Below are 26243 nucleotides of genomic sequence, written 5' to 3' on the forward strand. Positions count from 1 at the left end.
TCAGGCTTTTTTCCCTGGAGCATCGGAGGCTGAGGGGTGACCTCATTATATAATGAGGAACATGGATAAGGTAAATAGTCAAGATCTTTTCCCCAGGGTAGGGGTGTCCAAAACTAGACAGTATAGGCTTTGGGTGAGTGGGGAAAGATTTAAATGGGATCTAGGGGGCAACATTTTCATGCAGAGGATGGTGCTGCCAGAGGAGGTAGAAGAGGCTGGTACAACTACAACATTTAAAAGGCATCTGGATGAGTACATGAATAGGAAAGGTTTAGAGGAATATGACCAAATGCTGACAAGTATTAGGTTAGAATATCTCGTCCACATGGATGAGTAGGACCGAAGGGTCTGTTTCCATGCTGTTTAACCCTATGACAGGATGTTATTTTAAATACACTTAAAACATATACATCAGTTTTCATGGAATGATGCAATTTGATGTTACTTTGTCATACCTCCGATTGATTGTGTTCACGCCCACAGCTTGGAATTCGATGACACGTGTGTTGGGGTCAAGGGTTACCCCTGCAGGAGCGCCCCTGGGGCCACTTAACTCAGGGTTACGCCTGTTTCCGCTGATGTAATTAGAGTCTTCCAGCTCAAAATGGCAGAAGGGGAGGAGACTGCGGCCCTTCACGGCTACCACTTGGTCCTGCAACCCTGCCTTCAAATTTGGAATGCTAAGGGAATAAAAAGAACAGAAAAATTCATAAATATGAAAACTTTTCCTCATGTGCTTGAAAATTTTGCAATTAGTAAGTTCTGTGCAATTATTGTGAGTTTTAGCACCTCCAAAGTTTCCTCTGAAATAAAATATGAGCGTGTGTGTGTTCTGCTCATACATCTATGTGTGACTCAATATCTAAATATGATTCCAAGCATTTGTCTAGCCTGATTGCCAATGTGTGTATGTCAGTATAGTCTTCGTCCGCGCGACTGTATATGTGTGTATGTCTGTATGATTGCATGCGTGTCTATATCTCTGTGTATCATAGCGTGTAAGTGTCTGTGCATCTGTATCTGCGTCAATGTTTGGTATGTTGCTCTGTGTTTGCCTATGTATGTGAGTATATGTGTGTGTGCATGTGCATGGGTGAATTTGCTTGTGTGCGTATCTGTCTGCATGTATCTGCATTGGTGTATGTCTGCATCGCTTTTTCAGAGAATGTGGGTCTGACAATATTAAAATGTGGCTGGACACTACAAATGAGAGGAATGCACACAACATGCAATACAGTCCAGAAGGTCTCTGTGATCTCATGATCTGAACATTTGCTAAAATGTTAAATGCAGTCATAGTACAAAGGTGTGTAGATGAGCGCAATGCATTCGACATACCTACTTGGGCTTCAGCAAAGCTTTTCATAAGAGCCTGCATGGGAGATTAATAATGAACTTAGCAGGCAATGGAATGCAAGGAAATTTGGCAAATTGGATTCAGAATTAGCTGAGTGGCAGAATGTGATGGATGAAAGATGTTTTGGTGACTGAAACCCTGTATCCAGTGGGATTCCACAGGGATCAGTATTGGGGTCCATGCTGTTTGCGGAATACATAAATGATTCAGACATGAATGTTGCAGGTTTGATCAGTAAGTTCACAGATGATACAAAAATTGATGGGGTGGTAAATAGTGAGGAGGACAGCCTTAAATTACAGGAGGATATAGGTGAGCTGGTCGATGGGCTGATCGGTGGCAAATGGAATTCAATCGGATAAATTTGAAGTAATGCACGTGGCAGGACTGACAAGGCAAGGAAATATATAATGAATGGTGCGACCTTGGGAAGCACCAAGGATCAGAGAGACCTTGGTGTCTGTGTTCACTGGTCCTTTAAGATATCAGGGCAATTGAATAAAGTGGTTAAAAAGGCCCTTATTAGCTGAGGCATAGACTTTAAGAACAGAGTAATGCTGGTGGAACTGTATGAGACATTGATTAGGCCTCAACTTGAGTACTGTGTTCAGGCCTGGAATCCATAGTGTAGGAAGAATGTGACAGCATTGAAGAGGATGCAAACAAAATTTGCCAGAATGTTGCCTGGGGTGGAGAATTTCAATTATGAAAAGAGATTGGACAGACCGTAGTTGTTTTCCTCAGAGCAGAGGAGATTGAGAGGGGACAAGATTGAGTTGTATAAAATTATGAGGGATACATGAGGCACAGAGAGTTTGGATGGGAAGGTACCTTTCTCCTTGGTGGAGAGGTCAGTGACCGGGGTGGGGGGGGGGGGGGGGGGGTGGGGGTGCGGGCAGAGATTTAATGCAGAAACTCTCATAACATTTAAGAAGTATTTAGTGGTCCACTTGCAATGCCAAAGTAGACAAGGCTATGGGCCAAATTCTGGAAAATGGGATTGGAATAGTCAGGTGATTGTTTTTGATCAATGGGCTGAGGGTCCTTTCCTGTGCTGTATATCTTTACGATTCTATGTGATGAGCTGATTCCCCTGTGGTCGACTTGAAGAACAATCATGTTGGGGAGGAATAAGTGGGCTGAAATAAAGTGTGGAAGTGTTACCCCGGTGCCTTCAGAACAGATGGAAAGATGAAGTGAAATGAGAAGATGTACATGAGGCACACACAATGGGTGCTGAAAATCTTGCTGAATGTGATAATTCTGACACCTAACGTAAGCAGGTGCTCACTATTCAACTAATCCTGTGAATCTCATTAACGATTCCATTTAAATTTACAGCCCATCTTCTTGCTATCAGCTTTCTGGAAAACCTTAACTATACAGCAGATTTAAAACACATTAGACCAGCACCAATGAGCAGCTGCTATAAATAAACTGCAGCTTTCTGAACCTCCTAATAATTAATTATGACAATGCAGGTTAAACTCTGCTCACTTTTAGCACTTGAAGTAATTATCAAACTTTAAACTGCATAGCAGAAATTAAGTGTTAAGAAATGTGCTGAGGGATAACTTATTTATAGCGCTAACTTGGCTCACACTAGCTTCCAGACGTGGCAATGCAATGGTATGTAATTTCCCAAACCACTTAATCACATCAGTCATGATTCCCATCACCAGGCAATTCTGATAGAATTTTTTAAATGCAGACAAGTGGGCTCAAAGCTTTCCCCAGGAGAGTGCACTATTCTCTTCCATATCTATATCTATGCTGGAAAAATAAAATACAAATAAGTCAACCCTAGAAAAACACTGGGGCAATTTTCAGACTAGTTACTTCCCCTAGGAAGAGATGACTTTATCTGAAACATGCGGGCTCCCACTTTGCTTAGTATACCTAGATCAATCAATAAGAACACTAGTGCAGAAGCTCTTAGCCAGGATATTGGTGAGTCCTGACATTCGATAAGAATTTGGCATTTACAGAGGCACATGATATTGGATAACAGGGCCCCTCATTTATGATGCAGATCAGTTAACTTGACAAATTTTCACACATAACAGAAGAATTCCATGCATTGTAGTGGTTGTCACCCTTAAAGATCAGCAACATGGGATAGTGTATGGAAGATACAACATTGGAGTGCATCCCAATATGACCTTATCTTTTTCATCCAGAATCAGGGGAGCAGTGTTGAATTTCAAAGATCAAGCTTTGGCCTAAAGCACCTCAAGAAGCCTGTGAACAGAATTTACGAGATGGGTGCACTAAGGATCCTATTCCTATCACCTTGGGATACTTTCAACCAACTTTTACCTGCAGACGAGTGATGCCTCAAACTCTCCAACCTCCAAGGGGATAAACTTGACTTTGAATTCCTGTGTTCCCATGGCTGAGATTGTCCCGCTGCATGGCTCCACTGTGAATGGAAGGCTGTCAATATTAATGGAATCTCGGGAGGAGATGCTTTCGATGCCACTGTTATACCTGCTGAAAGCCTGAGTGCCCTTGCTGGTCGAGAGTCCAGCCAACTCGCTGGCTGAAGCTGTATCTGCAAACGCAGGAAAAGTTCATATGGAACTGTCCCAATACACCAAACAATTTCATCATCATGAATCATACAATTCCTCAGCGCATTTATTTTGATATTAATCTCATTTCATGCCACCAATCAAATGGAGAAATTGTTTTATAGAGTTTCATCGCACAGTATTTGGAATATGATTAGTTATTTTGAAGCACAATAACTGTCACAAAAACCATTTACACATGGCAAGACTATCAATTACCAATTAATTTTTTTTGCTGTTTTGGGTGGAGGGAGACTGTTGGTAAACAGACTGGGAGAATTCTTTATCCAGTTGAGTAGTGGGACTTGCACCTATTCCACTGGACTCAGGGAAATGTGGCTTGGTTTAATTCTAAATTAAGAGAGACATGCTAACAAATTACTCCTTTCTTTCAGTTGTGTTAATATTTTTATATTTTAATTTTAATAACAAATCCAGAAATCTGTCAGACAGCTTAGGAAGCAAACAACATTGGAGATCACACAAAACTTAGAAAAGTATTACACAGGTGAGAAAGATGGCAGCAGACTTCAGGGGCATCATGGTGGGCTATGGAAATGGACGAACGTGGGATAGATGGAACTTAATGTCAAGAATCACCCCGAAGAACAGTGGCCATTACTGGGATTGCATGAAGTCAACAGAACAAGGTGACGGGAGTTAAATCCAGAGATATCCTCATGGGGTGAGGACAGGGGGCTCACTGGAGGGATGCTTGAGGAGCTTGGGAGTCAGGTTGTAAAAAAACAGGGAGGAAAGGTCAGACCTTGGCGGACCCAATACTAATTGGGATAATCATATTATAAAGAGTTTGGAGGGGGAAGATTTCTTAAAATGTACACAGGTTGGCTTTTCATGTCAATATGTAGATGGTCCAACAAAGGACAGTGCAGTGTTGGACCTAATTCTGGCATTCGAGGTGACAGTGGGGACATTTTAGTGGTAATGACTATGACACCGTATGTTATAAATATGTAATGGAGAAGGAAAAAGCTGGTCTGCAAAAAGGATTTTGGATTGGGTTAAGGCAGATTTTATTTTTAAAATAAGATCTGGCCAAAATAGACTGGGAACTGCTGCTTAAGGGTAAATTTATAGCAGAACAATGAGAGGCATTTGAAAAGATACTGGAGAAGTACAGACCAAACGTACTCCCTTTTAGGTAAAATGTTAGAGCAACAACTTCGGAGAAACTCAGATGTCTAGGAATATTCAGGTCTGGCTTGAAAGGAAAAGAGAGGTGTATAAAGGGAGTAAAACAACAGAGACCCTAGAGGAGTATATAAAGTGAGGGGGGGGGGATCTCTCAAAGATCAATTAGGAGAGCAAAGAGGAGCAATGTGAAAATACTAGAATCTCAAGGAATTCTACAAGTATTTCAAGGGGAAATGAATAACCAAGGCCTATTAGGGACCAAGGGGGCATTCTGTGCTTGAAGCTAGAGAAGACTGGTCACATGTTAAAGTGAGCACTTCACGTCTGTCTTTATTTGGGAGAAAGAGAATTTGAGAAGATGGATTGTGAAGTTATTGAGCAGACTGATGTAAGAAGTGGGGAGATGTTGGAGGTTTTGATGGATTTAAAAGTGGACAGATCCCCAGGTCTGGATGAGTTGTATCCTGTTGTGGTTCTGTTCGCCGAGCTGGGAATTTGTCTTGCAAACGTTTCGTCCCCTGTCTAGGTGACATCCTCAGTGCTTGGGAGCCTCCCAAGCACTGAGGATGTCACCTAGACAGGGGACGAAACGTTTGCAAGACAAATTCCCAGCTCGGCCAACAGAACTACAACAACGAGCACACGAGCTACAAATCTTCTCACAAACTTTGAGTTGTATCCTGCTGTGGGAGGCATGGGAAAAAATTACAGGGGTCCTGACCCAAATTTTTAAATTGTCTGTGGCCGCACAGCAAGTGCCAGAGGACTGGAGGACAGCTACCAAGCTTCCAGCTAATGTGGTTTCATTTTAGAATAAGGGAGGAAAGGTAGACCTGGGAACTAAAGACCAGCGAGTCTCACGTCAGTGGAAGGGAACCCATTGGGGAAAACAGCAAAGGAAAAGAATTGTCTCCACTTTGAGAGACAAGGTTTGATCAGGGAAATCAACATGGCTTTGTCAGAGATAGATCATGTCTACAAAATCTGGTGGAATTTTTCAAGGAGGTAACCAAGTCATTGAATGAGGGTAAAAAGAGGAGAAAATGAGGACTGCAGATGCTGGAGATCAGAGCTGAAAATATGTTGCTATCCAGCAGACTAAGATAAAACGTAGGGAGGAGGGACTTGGGGGAGGGGCGTTGGAAATGCGATAGGTGGAAGGAGGTCAAGGTGAGGGTGATAGGCCGGAGTGGGGGTGGGGGTGGGGGTGAGGGTGGGGGCTGGCTGGACACACTTTCCTCATTCCTGAAGAAGGGCTCATGCCCGAAACGTCGATTCTCCTGCTCCTTGGATGCTGCCTGACCTGCTGCGCTTTTCCGGCAACACATTGAATGCTGTAGTTGATGTAGTTTAGATGGATTTCAGCAAGACCTTTGAGAAGGTCCCATATGGGAAACTAAAAGAAGGTCAAAGCATATAGGATCCAGGGTGATTTGGAAAGGTGGATCCAAAATTGAATTAGTGACAGGAGATAGAGAGTTGTGGTAGAAGGCTGTATGACTGGAGCCCAGTATGCAGTGGCATGGCTGAGGGATTAGTGATGGGTCCCTTATTATTTGTGATATTTATCAATGATGTAGATGAGACTGTGGGGGAGATGATAAGCAAGTTTCTGGATGACACAAAGATTGGCTGGCTGGTTGGCATTGAGGACGAAGATATTAGATTACAGGAGGAAATAAATGGATAGGTCAGATGGGCAGATCGATGACAGATGGAATTTAACTAGGAGAAAGTGGAGATCAGAGTCGAGAGTGTGATGCTGGAAAAGCACAGCAGGTCAGACAGCATCCAAGGAGCAGGAGAATCGATGTTTTGGGCAAAAGCCCTTCATCAGGAATGAGACTTGTCGGGGTGGTAAGGGTTTGGCGATGGAGATGACACAGGGACCTGCATGTCCTCAGTGGAATGGGGAGGGAATTGAAGTGTTCAGCTACAGGGCCGTGGGGTTGGTTGGTGCGGGTTGTAATTTAACTATGATAATGTCTATTGATGTATTTTAGAAGAAGGAAAAATACAAGGGAGTACTCAACCAATGACAAGATACTAGGAAGCATAGGGGAACAGAGGGAACTTGGGGTGCTGGTCCACAGATCCCTTCCGGTGAGAGGACATGCTATGAGGGTAATTAAGAAGGCATTTGGGATGCTTGCCTTTATCAACCTTGGCATAGATTATAACAGCAGGAAAGTCATATTGGAGCCAAACAGGACTGTGGTTAGGCCACAGCTGGACATGAGGAGGAAGAGATTGCACTGGAGGGATGGCAAAGGAAGTTCACCAGGACTATCCCTGGGATGGAGCAGTTTAGCGATGGAGAGGGGCTTGATAAGCTCAGGTTGCTTTCTTTAAATCACAGAAGGCTGGTGGGTGACCTGATAGAGGTGTGTCAGATTACGAGGGGCATGGGCAGGGTGAATAGAAAGGTGGCATATGCAGGGGCATAAGTTAAAGTGAAAGGCAGGAGGTTTACATGGAATTTGAGGTAAAGCTTTTTCACCCAGAGGATAGTGGGGATCTGGAATGCACTGCCTGGGAGGTTGTTGAGACAGGCAACCTCACAACCTTTAAAAAGTATTTGGATGAACATCTTAAGTGTCACAACACTCAAGACTGCAGGAAAGTGGCACTAGTGTGGGGAGCAGTACACTTTTAGAGGTACAAACTTGTGTGCTGTTTTATGCTATAACCTCCTAATCAGGAAAAAGGTGTCATAAGGCAGACACTTACCAACTGTACTCATCGCAACCAAGGCCAAACAAGCTGACATACACCCCCTCCACATGCAACCCCTAAAGCACTTCACCCACCCCCACCAAACCTCCTTCCTGATGATCTCTTTCACCTGTCTAAAATTGGTGGGCAGTCAGAAAGCAGTCCTTCAGCAGACATTAATTGGTCTCTGAAGGGCCTGCATTGGGTTGGTGAGGCTTTCCCTTCCAATGCTCATGGACCAGAATATGTTGTTGCTACATTAGGCTGGCAACCAGAAAGGGCATCCACAGGATTTTACAGGCCTCCCCACCAATAATCCTGCTGCCAGAGGATTGTAATGTCCTGCCCCACAATTTTAACTGTGGGGCAAAGGTCTCAGAGAAACTAATATGCCTCACTGTAGAGTGAGATAAATTCAAAAAGCTTTATTATTAGTCAATCCCTTCGATTCCTGTTCTGTGTTCTGATGTCAGTTCCACTCCCTTATGCTGTAGACAGAGCACTTTGTATTTTAGATAAGCAAACGGTACACATAGTGCAATATGGTTCCTCAAAGATAAGAAATGGAGCATCTAAAATTTCAGAATAAATACATTGCAGTAGAATGGCAAGAACTATTCTTAGTTTCCAGATGTCATTGGTTCACTAAGAGATCTAATTGAAATTCAAGGAGTGATTGTCCAAGCTCTCTAAGAATAAAAATGAAAATAAAATGAGAGTATAAGAAAATAAGGAATTAAGAGATGAGCTAGAGAGTCCGATAAGGAAAATGAAGAGGACACACAGCAGAAATAAAATTCACAAAGAGAAAAGTAATCAAGTATTTCAATGGATGAGAATTGCTATATCAGACCTCTGAGACAAGGGAGGATTGCTAATTTATGGCTGTTGTCAGAAATAATGAAGATATTTTGGAAGTACTATGCAATAATCATTGTTAACATACTGGATATAAAATAGGAATATATAACATGCCTGTGCAATGAGCAATGCTCTGATGGATAAGGGGGCAATTTGGGATAATTAAAAAAAAACCTGCTTCGAGATATTATCACACAACTGGAGCAGGTGGGACTTGAACCCAGGCCTCCTGACTCAGAGGCAGGGACACCCATCACTGTGCCAAAACAGCCCCTCACTGTTCATTAATCCTGTAATTATTTTGAATTATGTTGTACAATTCTTCCAGCACAGGTGGGACTAAAACGTGACTCACACTACCACTGTGTTGAAAGAGCCCTACACGATTGCACATGGTATTCCCAGGTAGTATCTCATCCAAGTACTAACCAGGCCTGAGCCTAAGATTAGCTTCTGAGATCAGACAAGACTGGACTTTTGCAGAGTACAGGTCATTATATTATAACACACATTTCATTAACACAAATCCACTGTAATGCAATTCACAAATTGGGGACACAGTTTTTGACATTGACATAGAATCCCTAGTGTGGAAACAGGCCCTTCAGCCCAACAGGTGCACACTGGCCCTCCGAAGAGTAACCTATCCAGACCCATTCCCCTACCCTATTACTCTACATTTACCCCTGACCAATGCACCTCACCCACTGAACACTAGGGGCAATTTAGCATGACCAATCCATCTAACCTGCACATCTTTGAATTGTGGGAGGAAACCGGAGCATCCGGAGGAACCCACATAGACAAGGGGAGAATGTGCAAACTCCACACAGTCAGTCCCTGACGCTGTGAGGCAGCAGTGTTAACCACTGAACCACCGTGCTGCCCCTTTTTAAAGTGTGAATTTTTAAAACGTGTGTTAGCTGTAACGCGATTTCACTGGCAATACTTCAAGTGCTGTTTCAAAAGTGCGATTTTTATATAACGCGGGCTGCATGAAAACACAGCCATCACATTATATAAGAACTACCTGTATTACGGTCATAGGTGAATAAATTATTGAACCCAAGCTAACAGCAACGACCCGAATGAAATGTTCCCAGGTAGTTCACAGGAGTGTTATAAAACAAAAATGGATACTAAGCTATGTATAAAGATCTATATTAGGGCAAATCGCCAAAATCTTGATTAAGAGGTAGTCAGTTTGCAGAAGACTAAGCCATCACACCCCAGCCTTGCACCCCAGAACAGACTCCTCACCAAAATCCCCAGATACCTTCTTGTCAACCCCACAACAGATTAGAAGAGACTTTTTCTCCTTCCCACCCTCCAGATATCTCAGTGCCCTTGACACACACACACGCTCACCTTCTCACTCTCTCCCCCACTCCTGTCCTCTCACTCATACCTAACCATCCTAATCTCACCCTTAAACCCACTCTCTCGCTGCTGCAAATCCTATTCTCTCACTACTCCCTCAGCCCTGCCTCTCCACTTTCACTCCTCATGACCCTACACAGCTACAAGCATCCTAACTCTCCCTGTGCTGGTCAATTGTCTATCTCATGCTTCTCCCCACGTCACCCCCACTCCACCTTCTCACCCCTGTCATTGCTCCCCTCTGACTCCCTCTTCCCTTCCGTCATTTCCCTTCCCCAACTCCTTCTGACTGCTGTCCTCCTCTCGCTCCTCCATTTCCCTGTTCCCCAGCTCTCCCTCCTTACTCTCTCGACATGTAGGTTAGGTGAATTGGCCACACTAAATTTGTTGGTGACATCACTCCTGACCCTATAACCACGCCCACCCCAGTGGCAGCCTCTGTCCCCACTCCCAGCTCCAGCTCCAGCCCCACCCCAGGTCCTAGTTCCCAGCCCTGTCATGTTTTTGCTATTCCCCCAGACCTCCCCCTTACTGAGGGTGAATATTCAGTCCTCAGCAAAGGCCTCACATTCATCCCTCTAGGCTCCCGGATTAATGACCTCAACATGCATCGTGACGTCGAACATTTCTTCTGCCGCTCCTGCCTCCAGGCCCACTTTTTCAATCAAGACTCCTGCCCACCCACCAAAGACTCCTTCGCTAGCCTCCAACACCCTCCACCCGCCTGGACACCCCCGTGCTGGCCTGTCACCCGCCCTTGACCTCTTCATTTCTAACTGCTACCATGAAATAGACCGCCTCAACCCTTCTGCCCCCCTCACCCACTCCAACCTCCCACCTTTACAATGCACAGCCCTCCACTCCAACCCAAACCCCAATATCACCATCAAACCAGCGGACAAAGGAGGAGGGAGGGAGGCGCTGTGGTAGTTTGGAGCACTGACCTCTGCACCACTGAGGCCAGGCGCCAACTTGCAGCCACCTCCTTCTACTGCCCCCTCAACCACGACCTTACCTCCCATCACTAAACTATCATCTCCCAGACGATCCACAACCTCATCACTTCTGGGGACCTCCTATCCACAGCCTCCAGCCTCATTGTCTGTGAACCTCACACCGCCAATTCTACTTCCTACCGAAGATTCACAAACCTGACTACCCCAGCTGACCCATTGTCTCAGCCTGCTCCTGTCCCACCGGACTCATCTCTGCCTACCTTGACATCGTCTTGTCCCTCTTAGTCCAGGAATCCCCACCTATGTTTGGGACACCACCCACGCCCTTCACCTCCTTCAAGACTTTTGCTTCCCCAGCCCCCTTAGCCTTATCTTCACCACGGACATCCAGTCCCTGTACACATCCATCCACCACGATGAAGGCCTCCAAGCCCTCTGTTTCTTCCTCTCACGCTGACCCAACCACAACCATTCCACTGACACCCCCATCCTTCTGGCTGAACTGGTCCTCACCTTAAACAAATTGTCTTCAAATCCTCCCACTTCCTCCAAACCAAAGAGGTAGCCATGGGCACCCACATGGGCCCTAGCTGTGCCTGCCTGTTGGTCAGGTACGTGGAACTGTCCATCTTCTGCAGCTACACTGGCACCATTCCTCAGCTTTATCTCCGCTACATTAATGACTGTATCGGCACTACCTCATGCTCCCACAACTTCATCAACTTCATTAACACCTTTCACACCGATCCCTAATTACCCGGGACCATCTTGGACAATGCCTTCCCCTTCCTGGACTTCTCCATCTCCATCTAGAGCAACCGACTAACCACAGACATCTACTACAAACCCAGCAACTCCCACAGCTACCTGGACTACACCTCTTCCCACCCTGCCTCCTGTAAAAATGCCATCCCTTCTTCCCAACTCCTCCGCCTCTGCCACATCTGTTTCCAGGACGACCAATTCTACTACAGAACATCCCAGATGGCCTCCTTCATCAAAGATTGCAATTTCCCCTTCCACATGTTCGGTGATGCCCTCCAACACATCTCCTCCACTTTCCACACCTCCGCCCTTGAACCCCACCCCTCTGAATGCAGCAAGGATAGAAAACCCCTGGTCCTCACCTTCCACCCCACCAACCTCCATATACATTGCATCATCCTCCATCACTTCCACCAGCTACAAACACACCCCATCACTAGGGACATATTTCCCTCCCCACCCCTATCAGTGTTCTGGAAAGACCATTCCCTCTGTGACTCCCTTGTCAGATCCACCCCCACCCCGCACCAGCCCTCATTCCACTCCTGGCACCTTCCCCTGCCACCGCAGGACGTGCAAAACTTGCGCCCACTCCTCCTCCCTCACCTCCCTCCAAGGCCTCAAAGGATCTTTCTACATTGACAGATATTTACCTGAACTTCCACAAATGACATCTACTGTATCTGTTGCACTCGATGTGGTCTCCTCTACATCGGGGAGGCAGGATGCCAACTTGTGGATCGTTTCAGAGAACATCTCTGGGACACTCGCACTAACCAACCAAACCCACTGCCCCGTGGCTGAACATTTCAACTCCCCCTCCCACTCCACTAAGCACATGTAGGTGCTGGGCCTCCTCCATCGCTAAACCCAAGCCACCTGACACCTCGGGACCCTGCAACCACATGGGATTAACGTGGATTTCATCAATTTCCTCATTTCCCCTCCCCCCACCTTATCCCAGTCTGAAGCTGCCAACTCAGCACCGCCCTCTTGACCTGTCCATCTTTCCCATTTATCCGCTCCATCCTCCTCTCTGACCTATCACCTTCTCCCCCACCTTCATCCACCTTCCCTCCAGCCTCACATCCCTCCCATTTATCTCTCAGTCCCCTGAGCCACAAGCATCATTCCTGATGAAGGGCTTTTGCCCGAAAAGTCAATTGTCCTGCTCCTTGGATGCTGCCTGACCTGCTGTGCTTTTTCAGCACCTCACTCTCGAATCTCATGCAAACATTGCCTGCAGTATTCAGGGACGTGTAGGTTAGCTGCATTAGTCAGGGGTAAACGTGAAGTAATAGGGCAGGGGAATGGGTCTGGGTGGGTTACTCTTCGGAGGATTGGTGTGGACTTGTTGGGCCGAATGGCCTGTTTCTGCACCATATGGATTCTATAAGAGGTAAGCTTTAAGGACATATTAAAGAACAAGAATGAGGTACTGGGGTAGTGCGGTTTCAGGAAGAAAGGTTCTTGGTATTTGTATGCTCAGGGACTAGGGTGGAGCAGCTAAAATTTTGAGTGTTCTGGAATTAGAACAAATACACTGGTGGGACGAATGGCTGGAGGAAATTAGAAATACTAAAGGATGAAATTACAGAAGGGTTGAAAACAAGGGTGAGAATGTTAAAATTAAGACTCCTTCAGAGAAGAATCTAGAAGTGGAGGTATAGATTCAGAACAAAGGAGTCAGATGAGCTGAGCCTTTTTCTCCAAGAAGGTTGCAAATTTTTGGAATTCTCTACCTTTGAGAGCAGTGGAGGCAGGGTCACTGCAGGGCTGAGCTAGACAGGTTTCAAGGAGTTCAAGGCAACAGACAGGAATGTAGATTTAAGGCAGAACTACGGATGCTGGAAATCTGAAACAAAATCATATATTACTGGGGAACCTAACTGGTCTGGCAACATCTGTGGAGAGAAAGTAGAGTTAATGTTTCGCATCCAGTATTTCTCTACACAGAAGCTGCCAGACCTGCTGACTTTCTCCAGCAATTTCTTGATTTAAGGCCACAATTTGAATGTTATTCAAAGGGCTGAATGGCCAACCGCTCCTCATATTTCCCATGTTGTTCTTATTGGGTGCTGTTTAATCAGGATACAGTGTGTGTCAGCAAACACATGGTCAACAAGTGAGGGGGGTATAGTGTGAATGAGGACAGGAGCTGTAGGTTTTTTTGGAGAACCTCAAACTTATTAACATTAAAACATGGGAGATTACCAGGGGTCTGCTGGACAAAGTTTAGAGACAATGGAAGTATGAATGAGGGTTTGAGCAACTGCTGAACTGAGACGAGGGGAGCATTCAGACGATATTATGGAGGTGCCAATAGGAGGATTTAATGATCAGCTGAATACACGGTTGGAAACGTATCCAGAGTCAAATATGATAGCAGGAGAGCGAATCATCTGGTTCAGTCATAGACACTTAGTAGGAAGTCAATGACTTTTGAATGGAGTGTGAATGTGATTGAACACAAGTCAATGGCTTCCTAATATTTAACCGGAGGAAAAAGGCAGGCATAGAATGTTGTTCAGGAAATAAGGGTTGGAACTGGAGAATGGTTGATACAGAACCACCTTTAAATAAAGAATGAGCTGATCTGGGCATTTACAGGACAGTTGGCTTATTATCTGATGTAAGTAAATTTTAGGATATTCAAGGTTGGTATTGCTACACATCTGAATGAAAGTAGATAGAAGCAACACTCCAAATCTCAAAAGAACAATTATGCCTCACAGACGTCTGCTTTGATTAAGATGTGGAGGAGCCGGTGTTGGACTGGGGTGCACAAAGTTTAAAAAAAAATCACACAACACCAGCTGATAATCCAACAGGTTTATTCGGAAGTACAAACACTGCTCCTTCATCAGGTAATGAGTGGGGCAGGATCACAGGCCACAGAATTTATAGCAAATGATCATAATGTCAATACAACTGATGCGATGTATTGAACAAACCTGGTGTTGTGTGATTTTTTTGCTTTGTTTACAGAAGTGCCAGACAGGGCAAATAAGGAAATGCAATGGGTGCAACGGATGTAGATTTTCAGAAGATTCTTGACAGGATATCAGAGAAGATACATACTAGGAGGTCAAGACAGCTTTTCAGAGTTAGAGTCAAAAACACTGCATCTGCTGGAATCCAAAGTAGAGTGGCTGGTAGCAAGCGGGAGTATCCTTCGAGTTCAGCCTTATCATTACTCCCATTCACTGTGTCAATCAAAGGGACATAGTCCCCAATGGAATGCTGTTAGAGTTTCAGATCACAGTAAACTGGAAGATATAGCTATTTCCTTTGAAGACCAAAGAAGCTGCAAAGAGGTATTAGGGGGAATGGGTCAACAGGAGACGCAGCAGATCCCACAATCTTCCTAACACACCCTCACACCCCCATCCCTAACAAGTTTTGAGCAGGGATGATGGATGATACCTCCCATCACCACCCTGACTCCAACTTCAGGAGCCAACTGAGGCCCTGAAGTAACAAATTAAGGATGATAAGGAGCCTCAAGCTAAAAGTAGTAGGCAAGGATCTCACCATGTAGGCAACCCACAGGGCAGCACTTGTCAGGTTTTTTCAATATGGGTCAACCCAGATTTCAAGTAGCACTTGAATCTACAAATTTCTAACTCAAAGATGAGATTATTGAGTTATGGATAGGGTACTGCAATGAGAAATGAACATTGCCAACATAGGACCTTCTTTCAAATGGAAAGGATTAGACTAATTCTAACTCCTGTCAATGCTCTAATGGATTGTACTTTCTCTGTGGCAGCAATGGAAATTTAACAATCAGGAGAAGGTTGTGTCAAGATGTGGTTTACCATTGGTCCCTTCAGGGACTGCTTGTCCAGGAGTCAGCAAACCTTCCTTAGGGTAGGTGTGTAAACCTTGTTCTGCCGCCACCATCTTCCAGAGGTATTCCAGTGCTCCAGGGCCCATGTTTATGACTTGTATCCTAAACACAAGATACAATACTTTGATTACTTTGATTTGTAACAGGAGAGATCAGGTTGTCATGCTGTTCCAAGTACATCTTCATTCCAGCCTTTTATAACATGTTTTCAATATACAGATGTCCTGCCTAGAGAAAATCATATATATGGCACTCTTGTGGCATTGGAGTAGTGTCCCTACTCCTTGCCTGGGAGGCCCAGGTTCAAGTCTCACCTGCTCCAAAGGTGTGTATTAACATCTCTGAACAAGTTGATTAGAAAAATAGGTTAAACAGAAATAAATAATAAATAGAATACAAGATCATACATGTCACCTGGATGGATAGCTGCATGAACACGAGTATCTTCCAGGAAGCAGATCTCCTGAGCAGAAGTGTGGTTATTCTCACATGGTAACTGAACTGGACAGGTCATTGCATCAAGACACTGAACACTCACCTGAAAAAGGCTCTCTACTCCCAGATCACAACTGGCCACCAGAGAGGTCAGGGGAAAGGTTTCAAAAATATCACAAAAGCTTATTTGAAGAGAACTGGCTTTGACTACAACAGCTGGGAAGAGTGTACACTTGGCAGCCCACAATGGCATGCCTTGCTTCACCCAGGCCTAACTGGCTTTGAAGAAGAATGGACAAAGAAGGCCAAAGATGTGGGTTTAGAGGGATATGGGACGGGTGCTGGCAGGTAGGACTACATTGGGTTGGGATATCTGGTCGGCATGGACGGGTGGATCGAAGGGTCTGTTTCCGTGCTGTACATCTCTATGACTATGACTCTCTGTGAGAGTGATGAGTTCAAACATGGATGCAACCATCATTGATGGCGGAGTTAGCAACAGACTGACTTACGATGTGAAACGTGCATTTTGTTTTAATAATATTTTTCACTTAATTTAACTTTATTCATGTTTCCACCTCCTTTACTGCACACCAAATGCACCTCTATCTCTCCTAGCTCTTACACTCCTTTTTCTCACATCCTTTTTTTCTTTCTCTCCCTCTGTTTAGTACCCTTACCTTGCCAAGTGACTGTCTCGTTCTGAGGGACTGTCAAAAGAAAGAGACACCCATCTCATTACAATAACATAATGGTTATCCTGGAGAGGGAACAAATAGCAAAAATAAGGAATCAAGAAGATCAGAGAAAAGATTCCAAAAGTTGACTTATTTCTTAAGGGAGGAAGACTGGGAAAAAAACAGAATTATACAGCACCTTTTCCGACATGGAGGCAGGGCGAGGGGATCCCAAAGCAAAGGGCTTTACAGCACATTGGGAACTTTCTCAAGATGTAATGCAGGAATGTGCAAATGAATTGCTGCACAGCAACAAACAGACAGCATTGTTACAAAGGCCACATGGTTTCTTAGTGATATTGGTTAAAGGACAAAGACTAGGCGGAGGAAAGCAGCTTTGGTGGTGGGTTGGGATTAGTGTTAGATGGCAACTAACATGCTATCAAGAAAACATACCCAATCACCCACCAATTAGCTCAGTGCTTACTGTCTGACAAACCTTCAGATCTTAAGCAGTGGTGGATTCCTATTTTTTCTGAAGTTCTTCCGAATTACACATCAAGTTCTGAACTTTTTATTTGACCAGCAGATAGCACAGTTTATTTCAGTCACAGGTGCTGCCGGGCTTGATTGTTCAAAAAGATAGCCAATCTTGTAATGAGTTGCCAAGGGCCTCCCAATAATATTGCTGATGTAGATAGCTCCACACATTGTTACCACTACCACATAAATGAAAGCAAGGAAATGTAATTCCAGGAGCCAGCTAGAAAGACACGAATTACCCAGTAATGGAAGAGCCAAACAGAAAGGAGCAGAAGACGCAGAAAAAGAGAGGACGCAGACAAGAAGAGGCAGAGGACCAGGACAATAGGAGTAGAAAGAAGCAAGTGGAATAGTGAGAAACAAATCAGGGAGCAGGAAACTTGAATCTGGAGGCCGGTGGGAAGGGGGGTTGGACATCAGAATGGACAAAACGAGAAACAGGATGAGAAGCAGGTTGGTATCATCCTTTGCAGCAGGCTGCAGTGCCACTGACTGTTGATCAGATGACCATTGCTGTCTTCTAATCTCAATAGTAACTAGGATTTCACAACTTGTACACAGGTATAGAGAACAATTAAAGTTTTCCAGGGTGAAAAGGAAATTTGTTATATATATGAATGATTGCTTTTGAAGGTCTGCAAATATCATAGGAAAAACGTTTTAAATTGGAAAGCGCAGTGAAAAGGGAATAGATTTTGATGACACAGCACTTGCAACTGTGACTTCCCTCCTTGGAGTGAGAGAGGAGAATAATTGGGTGAGTTTACCTGGGAAGGATTAATAAAACAGTCTATTTAAGGAAAAGTAATATTTCTTGACCGATTCTGGAACATGATGAGCAGTATATCTAAGAGATCATAATGATCACGAGTATCTTTTGTACACTGCAATATTCCAGAACATTGTAGAAATATTTCTTCAACATTTGCAATGAATCAGCACACTCACACTGTGTGGGCGAGGAACACTCTCCAAATGTCTGCAGCCATCTTCAAAAGCAAACTCACCTGAGATCCAAATTAATTCAATTTTTAATTATCTTATCATCATGTCTTGCCTGACCTATCCAACTGAAATCGTGATGGCCTCTCTGGATCTTGCTGATGCTTGACAATCCTTCAGTAGATTACAGATTAGATTAGATTACTTACAGTGTGGAAACAGGCCCTTTTGCCCAACAAGTCCACACCAACCCGCCGAAGGAGGAACCTGGAGGAAACCCACGCAGACACGGGGAGAATGTGCAAACTCTACACAGAGAGTCGCCTGAGGCGGGAATTGGACCCAGGTCTCTGGCGCTGTGAGGCAGCAGTGCTAACCACTGTGCCACCGTGCCACCCACTATGAGAGAACTGGGATCAGACCTCTCATCCATCACAGAAATCAATGCAGACAATAACTCTGGAGAGTGTCTTCCAACTGAGAAGTCCTGACTGCAGCTTTTCTCAAACACGACATAGCAAGCCACAGGCCAACAGGAGGAAGATCAATCAAATGTCAAGGAAAGCTTTTCACAGGAGCAATAATTCAGACACACCGTGTGATTTAAAACTCAGGCACAGTGAATGATTCTCAGACTCACTCATGTAGGTTAGCAAGGATATGTCCTGAACACACAAGTACAGGAGTGATCTGTTAACAATGCTGATCAGTTGAGAGGCAGCACATTGTATCATCCAGCAGTATAGTCCCCTCATGGTGCTCTCCTGGAGTTTTACAGACTCCAGCATCCCCTTACTTTCCACTTATACAGTCTGTCTTTCCTGAAGTAACTTTGAATTGTCAAAAGAATAGTTGAAAACGTAAGTACGTTTTGGGTTATGAAGCAGGTTAAATGTTTCCTGTTTTTCAGAAGCCTTATGACAATCCTTTAGGAACTGAACACAGACAAAGAAACTGAAACGGAACAATAGAATGCTAAATAACTGGAGATGACATAGCATTTAGTGTTGTTCTGAATCAAGAGTGTACAGCATTTCGTTATGGAAATAGGAACAACTAAAAGCTGCTGATTTGTTGGGTTTCTGACAACAAAAGAGGGAAGGAAACAAACTGAACACACAAAAAAGAAAGCCCTAGAAAACCTCAAAAAAGACAAAAATGTCGTTATATTACCTGCAGACAAAGGTCGGCTCACTGTCATCCTGAACAGAAGGGACTACATCTCGAAAGCCAATGCACTACTCGCAGACACCAACACCTACCAACAGGTGGCGCGAGACCCGACCCCACAACTAGGAAACAAAATTACATATCTCCGAAGAAAATTACACAATTCCGGACAATTAGACAAGACAGAATTCCAGAAAATGAAACCCGACGGGATAAACACTCCACGACTCTACAGACTACCAAAAATCGAGAAATCAGAAGCCCCCCTCAGACCTATATTCGCGCTACCCGGAACACCAACTTACAGACTGGTCAAAGAACTACACGCAAGACTGAAATACCTAGTACCATCCATTCCACCCAGGAATTCCTAAAAATCATCAAGAACACCAAACTAGAGGAAGACGAAGCAATGATCTCATTTGACGTAACAGCACTATTCACCTCCATCAACATCGACCTGTCAAAGGAAACATTTACCACACTTTTAGAAGAGACCATCACACACACCCCAACCACCATCAATCACATTACCAACGAAAACATCATGAAGCTAGTGGACCTGTGCCTCACCACCCACTTCACTTTCAACAACATAGTCTACAAACAAACCAAAGGCACACCCATAGGATCTCCGCTATCAGGATTCATAGCAGAAGCGGTAATGCAAAGACTAGAACAAACAGCCCTACCAACCAACCAAACCAAAAATCTGGGTCCGCTACGTAGATGACACATTTGTCATCACAAAACAAAACAAGATAGAAGTGACATTTAACATCATCAACAACACCCTCACAGGCATAAAATTCACCAAGGAGGAAGAAACCGACAACAAACTCGCATTCCTGGACGTCACAGTCGAAAGAAAGGACAACGGAGAACTACAAACCTGCGTATACAGAAAACCGACAAACACTGACCAAATACTTAACTACACCAGCAACCATCCCAACACACACAAACGAAGCTGTATCAGAACACTATTCCAACGAACCACCACACACTGCAGCACAGACGAACTACGGAAAACAGAAGAGAACCACCTATACAACGTATTCAAGAAGAACGGATACTCAAAAAATACAGTCCGCAGATTCCTCAAGAATAAACCACAACAAGCAGACCAAACACAGCCAGAAACCCTAACCACCTTACCATACATCAAAGAAGTTTCAGAAGTGACAGCCAGACTACTAAGACCCCTCGGAATCCTAGTAGCACACAAACCCACCAACACTCTCAAACAAAACCTAACAAACTTAAAAGACCCAGAACAACCCGTGGATAAAACCAACGTCATCTACAAAATTCCATGCAAGGACTGCCACAAACACTACGTAGGACAAACAGGAAGAAAGTTAGCCACCAGGATACACGAACACCAGCTAGCCACAAAAAGACACGACCCTCTCTCCCTTGCAGCTCTACACACGGATGAAAAAAAGCTACCATTTCGACTGGGACAACACATCTATCCTGGGACAGGCTAAACAAAGGCATGCCAGAGAATTCCTAGAGGCCTGCCACTCCAACCACAACACCATAAACAAACACATAGATCTAGATGCCATCTATCAACCCCTCAGAAAATGAACAGGAAATGACATCACCACAAACCCCAGGAACCCCATCCAGGAGAAAGATATAAATAGAAAGCAGGAGACAACAGCTTTGCTTCACTTGGAGGTCGCCACTGATGATGTTACCTAGCCAGGTAATGAAAGGTCTGGATATCAAACCTACAGCTCAGCGAGAAAACCTACACCCTAAACAAAATCCTGTCTACAATCATTCAGGTGTAAGTTATTCAGTAAGTATTTAATCAAGATTATGGCTATTTCTGTAAATCAGCATTGTCGTTTTCAATTTACTGGAGAAAAATCACTGGCACATTCTGTGAAACTAGAAAGGAAATAGAACATGTCACTGCACGCAATACCTGCACTTGAGTAAATAATTGTGACTGTACAATTGTTTCATTATTCAGGTACGTCTTCAAGGCTAACTCCACATTTTCTAGTAAGAATGTTCTTGGCTATAGAAGCTGACCAAATGAGAGCTGTTCCATTGCTAATCAGTAAATCCTTCACAAAGAGTTTGCCATCGAGACAACTTTGAAAAAGTTCAAGTGCCACACTGGTATATTTTCATCTTTAGAACATCCTCAAAATGTAATTGGATGTAGCCCAGTAACAGCTATATCACTTGCTGAAATAACTCCACAGAGACTAGTATCTCATTACCAAGTCACCCTTTATTTACACATGCAGAGTTGTGAATGCCCTGGGGATTTGGGTTCAAATCCAACCACATTAGCTGGTGAAACTTTGATTCAAAAATTTGGAATATAAAACTAATCTCTAAATTAGTGACCTTGCCATCCATCTCCACTTGGTAAAAACAATGACTGCAGATGCTGGAAACCAGATTCTGGATTAGTGGTGCTGGAAGAGCACAGCAGTTCAGGAAGCTCCTTGGATACTGCCTGAACTGCTGTGCTCATCCATCTCCACTTGTTGTGTGGACATACCTGGTTCTCTCATGTCCTTTGGAAATGAAGACGATCAGCTTAAACTTTATGGCTGACAAGTGATACCAGAACTACGGCAATGTGATTGACTTTTATCAGCCCTCTGCAGTGGCGTAGCAAGCCACCCGTCCAAGGGCAATTAGGAATGGGCAGCAAGTACTGGCCTTGCTAATAGCCCTATTGTGCACAGTATCCAAACACGTGCTACTAAATATTAATGTAACCTCATCACATATCAAGTAAAATCATAAGATACAATTGTCTCATTGTAAAGATTTTCTCACTGTCTCTGCCTCAATGTCTGTGCCATGCCCACATACTTTTAATTGCCTATTTGCTTTTGAATGTGTCAGTCTTCAAACTCATCGCTGAGGAAGATCATCATTAAGTCCAAGTTTTCTTCTGAAGAATAAAGCCAATTCAATGTGGGGTCAACATTCATCCAAGGCAGACGCTTGGATCATCGAATCCCCACAGTATGGAAGCAGGCTCTTCAGTCCATCGAGTCGACACTAACCTTCTGGACATAATTCTACCAAGACCCTGCAGTTTCCATGGCTAATCCACTGAGAGTGCACATCCCTGGAAGCCATGGGCAATTTAGTATGGCCAATCCACCTAACCTGCACATCCTTGACCAATAGGAGGAAACCAGAGCACCTGGAGGAAACCCACACAGACATGGGGAGAATGTGCAAACCTCACACTGTCAGTTACCGGAGGGTGAAATCAAACCCAGGTCCCTGACGCTGTGAGGCAGCAGAGCTAACCACTGAGCCACTGTGTCAACCAATGTTTTCAATTAAATTCAAGGTGCATTATTTCAGGTGAATTTCCCATTTTTTTATTGACTTGAGTAGTTCTGATCAAGGTGGTTACAGTTATTACTAAATTTAATGTCATGGTAAAGACCTTGACTGTAGCCTTTAATGTCAAAGTCTTTTCATTAAAATGTCTTGGCAAGTTATGTTAAATGTTGGTTTTTCTTCTGGACAGAATGAGATTAATTAGAAAGAGACTGAAATAATATTGGCTAACTGTTAATCTGTCAGGGTAGACTGGCTTCTGTTGAGGCAGTAGATTAAAGGAACTGAAACTGCTGGTTTTCATGGGAAGCTGACTGGAACCTGCTGACTTTGGCATTTAAGTTAACATGTTCCAGTGGAAAACAGTTGGCTCAGGCAGGTCTGCTATTTACATATGGCAGAAACAACAAAGTGGAGTTTTAACCCTGAACTCTGTTAACTGTGAGAGCACAGATTTTGGATATTTCCTGGACCAGACCAAGTTGAACAAGGTGAAAGGGCAGCTGAGCAACTCTCACAAAAACCTTTAATACAAAGATCGACAGCTGATGGCTTGTCTAAATAAAAGACTTGTTCTTGTGAGACTGTGTTCAGAATAATCAATCTGTCCTAACTCAGTTTGGACCTGAGAGTAACTCTCGACCCACACCAATGTGGCTGTCTTTTTGCTGCTGTCTGAAGTGGTTTAACAAGTTGCATCAAACTGTAACATGAAAAATTTAATAACATTGTGAAAGCAATTTCACTACAGAGACAGCAGCAGCTCAGGAAGGCCCACCAACAATTTCACAAAGTAACTAAATGCAGTATGAGGTGTTTTGTGCAGAACATAACAGACCTACTGAACAAATGTCTGCTTCTGTGCTGTAAATTCTGCATAATACAAGTCATTTTATATTTACATTATAAGATAAAGAAAAAAAAAAATACATTCCCTTCCTTTCTGGGGGACAAATTGCGCTACAATAATGTGAGCAGATGAAAAGAGGAAAGCTGTCTTCTTTTTAGATCTGCCATCTATGAGAGCAGGAACCCATAGACACTCTGAGCACTAACCTCCCTTGGAGAATAGAGGATAGAGAAATGTGAGCAGCAGCAGGGTCACTGTCTCAACAGCAACAAATGCATTTACATAGCATCTTTAATGTTAAATATCTCAAAGTGCTTCACAAGAATGCAATAAAAGTGGTCCAGGACATTCAGCCTCAGACCTTCGGGTGACCATCCTCCAAGGTGGACTTCAGGACAGGCAACAGAGAAAAGTGGCCGAGCAGAGGCTGAGAGCTAAGTTCGGTACCCATAGGGAGGGCCTCTTTTGGGTTCATGTCACATTACAGGTGATCACCATTGTACTACACACACTGATATTCCTACACACACTCTCACATACACATGGACACAGGTACACACAGATGCGCACACAGACACCCACACACACCCTTATAGACACACACACACTCCCACACTCACACATGCACCCCCTCACAGACTTAAGACACTCTGCACTCATTCCACACACACACACATACTTTCTCACACTCACAACCCCCACCCCAGACAAACACACACACAGACCCACATGCACACATATATTTTGTAGGGTGAATTTGTACTTGCAGAGTTACATTGTACTTTTCTCAAAAACAGCATGCATTCATGTAGAACTCTGAGCTCAAAAACTGCATGAATTTATGTAAAACTCTGTTATCTCACTTTTTAGATGAGAATCAATCTAAACATCATGGCATAGACAGAGAATACAGGGGGCCAACACCTTCAACATCGTCTAGCTATCACCATTGTTAACAGCTAACCCGAGAATGCAACTTTAAAAAAAAGTTTTTGTGATTTACACATGAAAGAAGTGAAACTATCACTGTATTCTAACAGATGAAAGGCTTAACAGACAATCAATTTTTCAATGTATAATTTCAGTTACATCACATTGTAAATTTTTGCTATAAATTCTGTGTTACGATCGAGCCCTCCACAATCACCTGATGAAGGAGCGTCGCTCCGAAAGCTAGTGTGCTTCCAATTAAACGTGTGGGACTATAACCTGGTGTTGTGTGATTTTTAACTTTGTACAACCTACATAGGTCATTACAATTTTATGCCTCTTAATAAACAGTTATATACATTAACATTCCTTTACTTTCATTAGTCTTAACCTTAGGTTTAGATTAATTTGTGCTTTCCCCAACTTTTATGAAGAATTCTCACTTCTTGGCATGTAACACTAGGCAAAAGTTTAAACATTTCAAACTTGCTACATTTAATTAAATTACCAGCAAATTTAAAGAGCTCTTTGCTGTTTTGTACTCAGTTAAACCAGTCACTTTGCGCTCCCTCTCTTATTGTTCTGCATGTGTTCCTTTAGAATGTTTGACATCAGCCTGCATCTCAGACATTTTCCTTTTATTTCCTCCCTTTTCAACTCTCCATCAAACAGATCTTTCAGTGCTGAGACCAGTTAAAGATGTTTGTTTTATCTTTTGTATTTAACAGGGATGTATTATTTTCTTTCTACAGCTTCAAACACTTTCCTCATGTTGATAACTATTCATTTTATAGTTAAATATCTGAATTCTTATTCCATTTTTCCAATGCTGGCTCTCCTGCTACATTGTTCTAATTCCAACCTGTCTCCAGCTGTTGTTCGTCATCCACAGCTCTTCAGTTATTTTCTTATGGTTTTCAATTTCTTGCTAAATTCTGGGCTACTGCTGAGACGAACCTTTTTTGCAATAAACCCAAATTTTATTGAATTTATTTCCAATATCCAAATTCACTCAAACCTTTGCTGTATGATACAAAATGCCTGATTGGAGTTGAAATTATCTTTGCCTTGTTGGTCAGATGAAAGATCTATGGGAAATTCAGTATCGCAGGTCCATATTATATAACGAATCTTCACCTTGCATGACCTTAGTGTTGAAACAAAATGCCACAACATTAACATGTACAATGGACATGTCAAAGTGAATGAAAATTCCCTTATATTTGCCATACTTGCCCCATTACCTCTTGCCTTCCTTCTGTGATCCATACACTGTAAACTCCCTATTATTTAATACACAAACACTGAGAATTCTCATGAAATCAGCAAAATAAAATTACCATTTTTAATAAAGATGCTTCAAAAACACATCAATTGCCATGTGGTAATTCTCCAAACTACCACTAGTAGCGCTGCCCATCTCAGGCACCATTACAGGATTGGCTAGTTATAAATTCATAGAGATATACAGTACAGAAACAGACCCTTTGGGTGAACTCGTCTATGCCAACCATATATCCTAAATTTATATGATTCCGTATGCAAGCACTTGGCCCATATCCTTATAAACCCTTCTTATTCATTTATCCATCCAGACGCCTTTTAAATGTTGAAATTGTAATAGCCTCCAACTCTTCCTCTGGTAGCTCATTCTTTTATATGCACTGTGTGAAAAAGTTCCATTTAAATCTTTTCCCTCTCACCTTAAACCCATGCCCTCCAGTTCTGGACTCCCCCACCCC

The 26243-nt window shown here is 43.5% G+C and overlaps 1 protein-coding gene across 1 annotated transcript in view; it reads right to left on the minus strand.

Moving 5' to 3' along the window:
* hydin (HYDIN axonemal central pair apparatus protein) overlaps positions 1-26243 on the minus strand; it is an 869275-nt gene that overhangs the window by 91721 nt on the left and 751311 nt on the right. The window contains exons 68-70 of the mRNA XM_072547579.1: positions 15584-15717; positions 3677-3911; positions 456-680 (exon numbers count right to left, since the gene is read on the minus strand). Coding sequence (XP_072403680.1) covers positions 456-680; positions 3677-3911; positions 15584-15717 — 594 coding nt within the window. The remainder of the gene's footprint in view (positions 1-455; positions 681-3676; positions 3912-15583; positions 15718-26243) is intronic.

This window comes from Chiloscyllium punctatum, chromosome 26 (genome assembly GCF_047496795.1).
Source record: "Chiloscyllium punctatum isolate Juve2018m chromosome 26, sChiPun1.3, whole genome shotgun sequence".
Classification (NCBI taxonomy): Eukaryota; Metazoa; Chordata; class Chondrichthyes; order Orectolobiformes; family Hemiscylliidae; genus Chiloscyllium; species Chiloscyllium punctatum.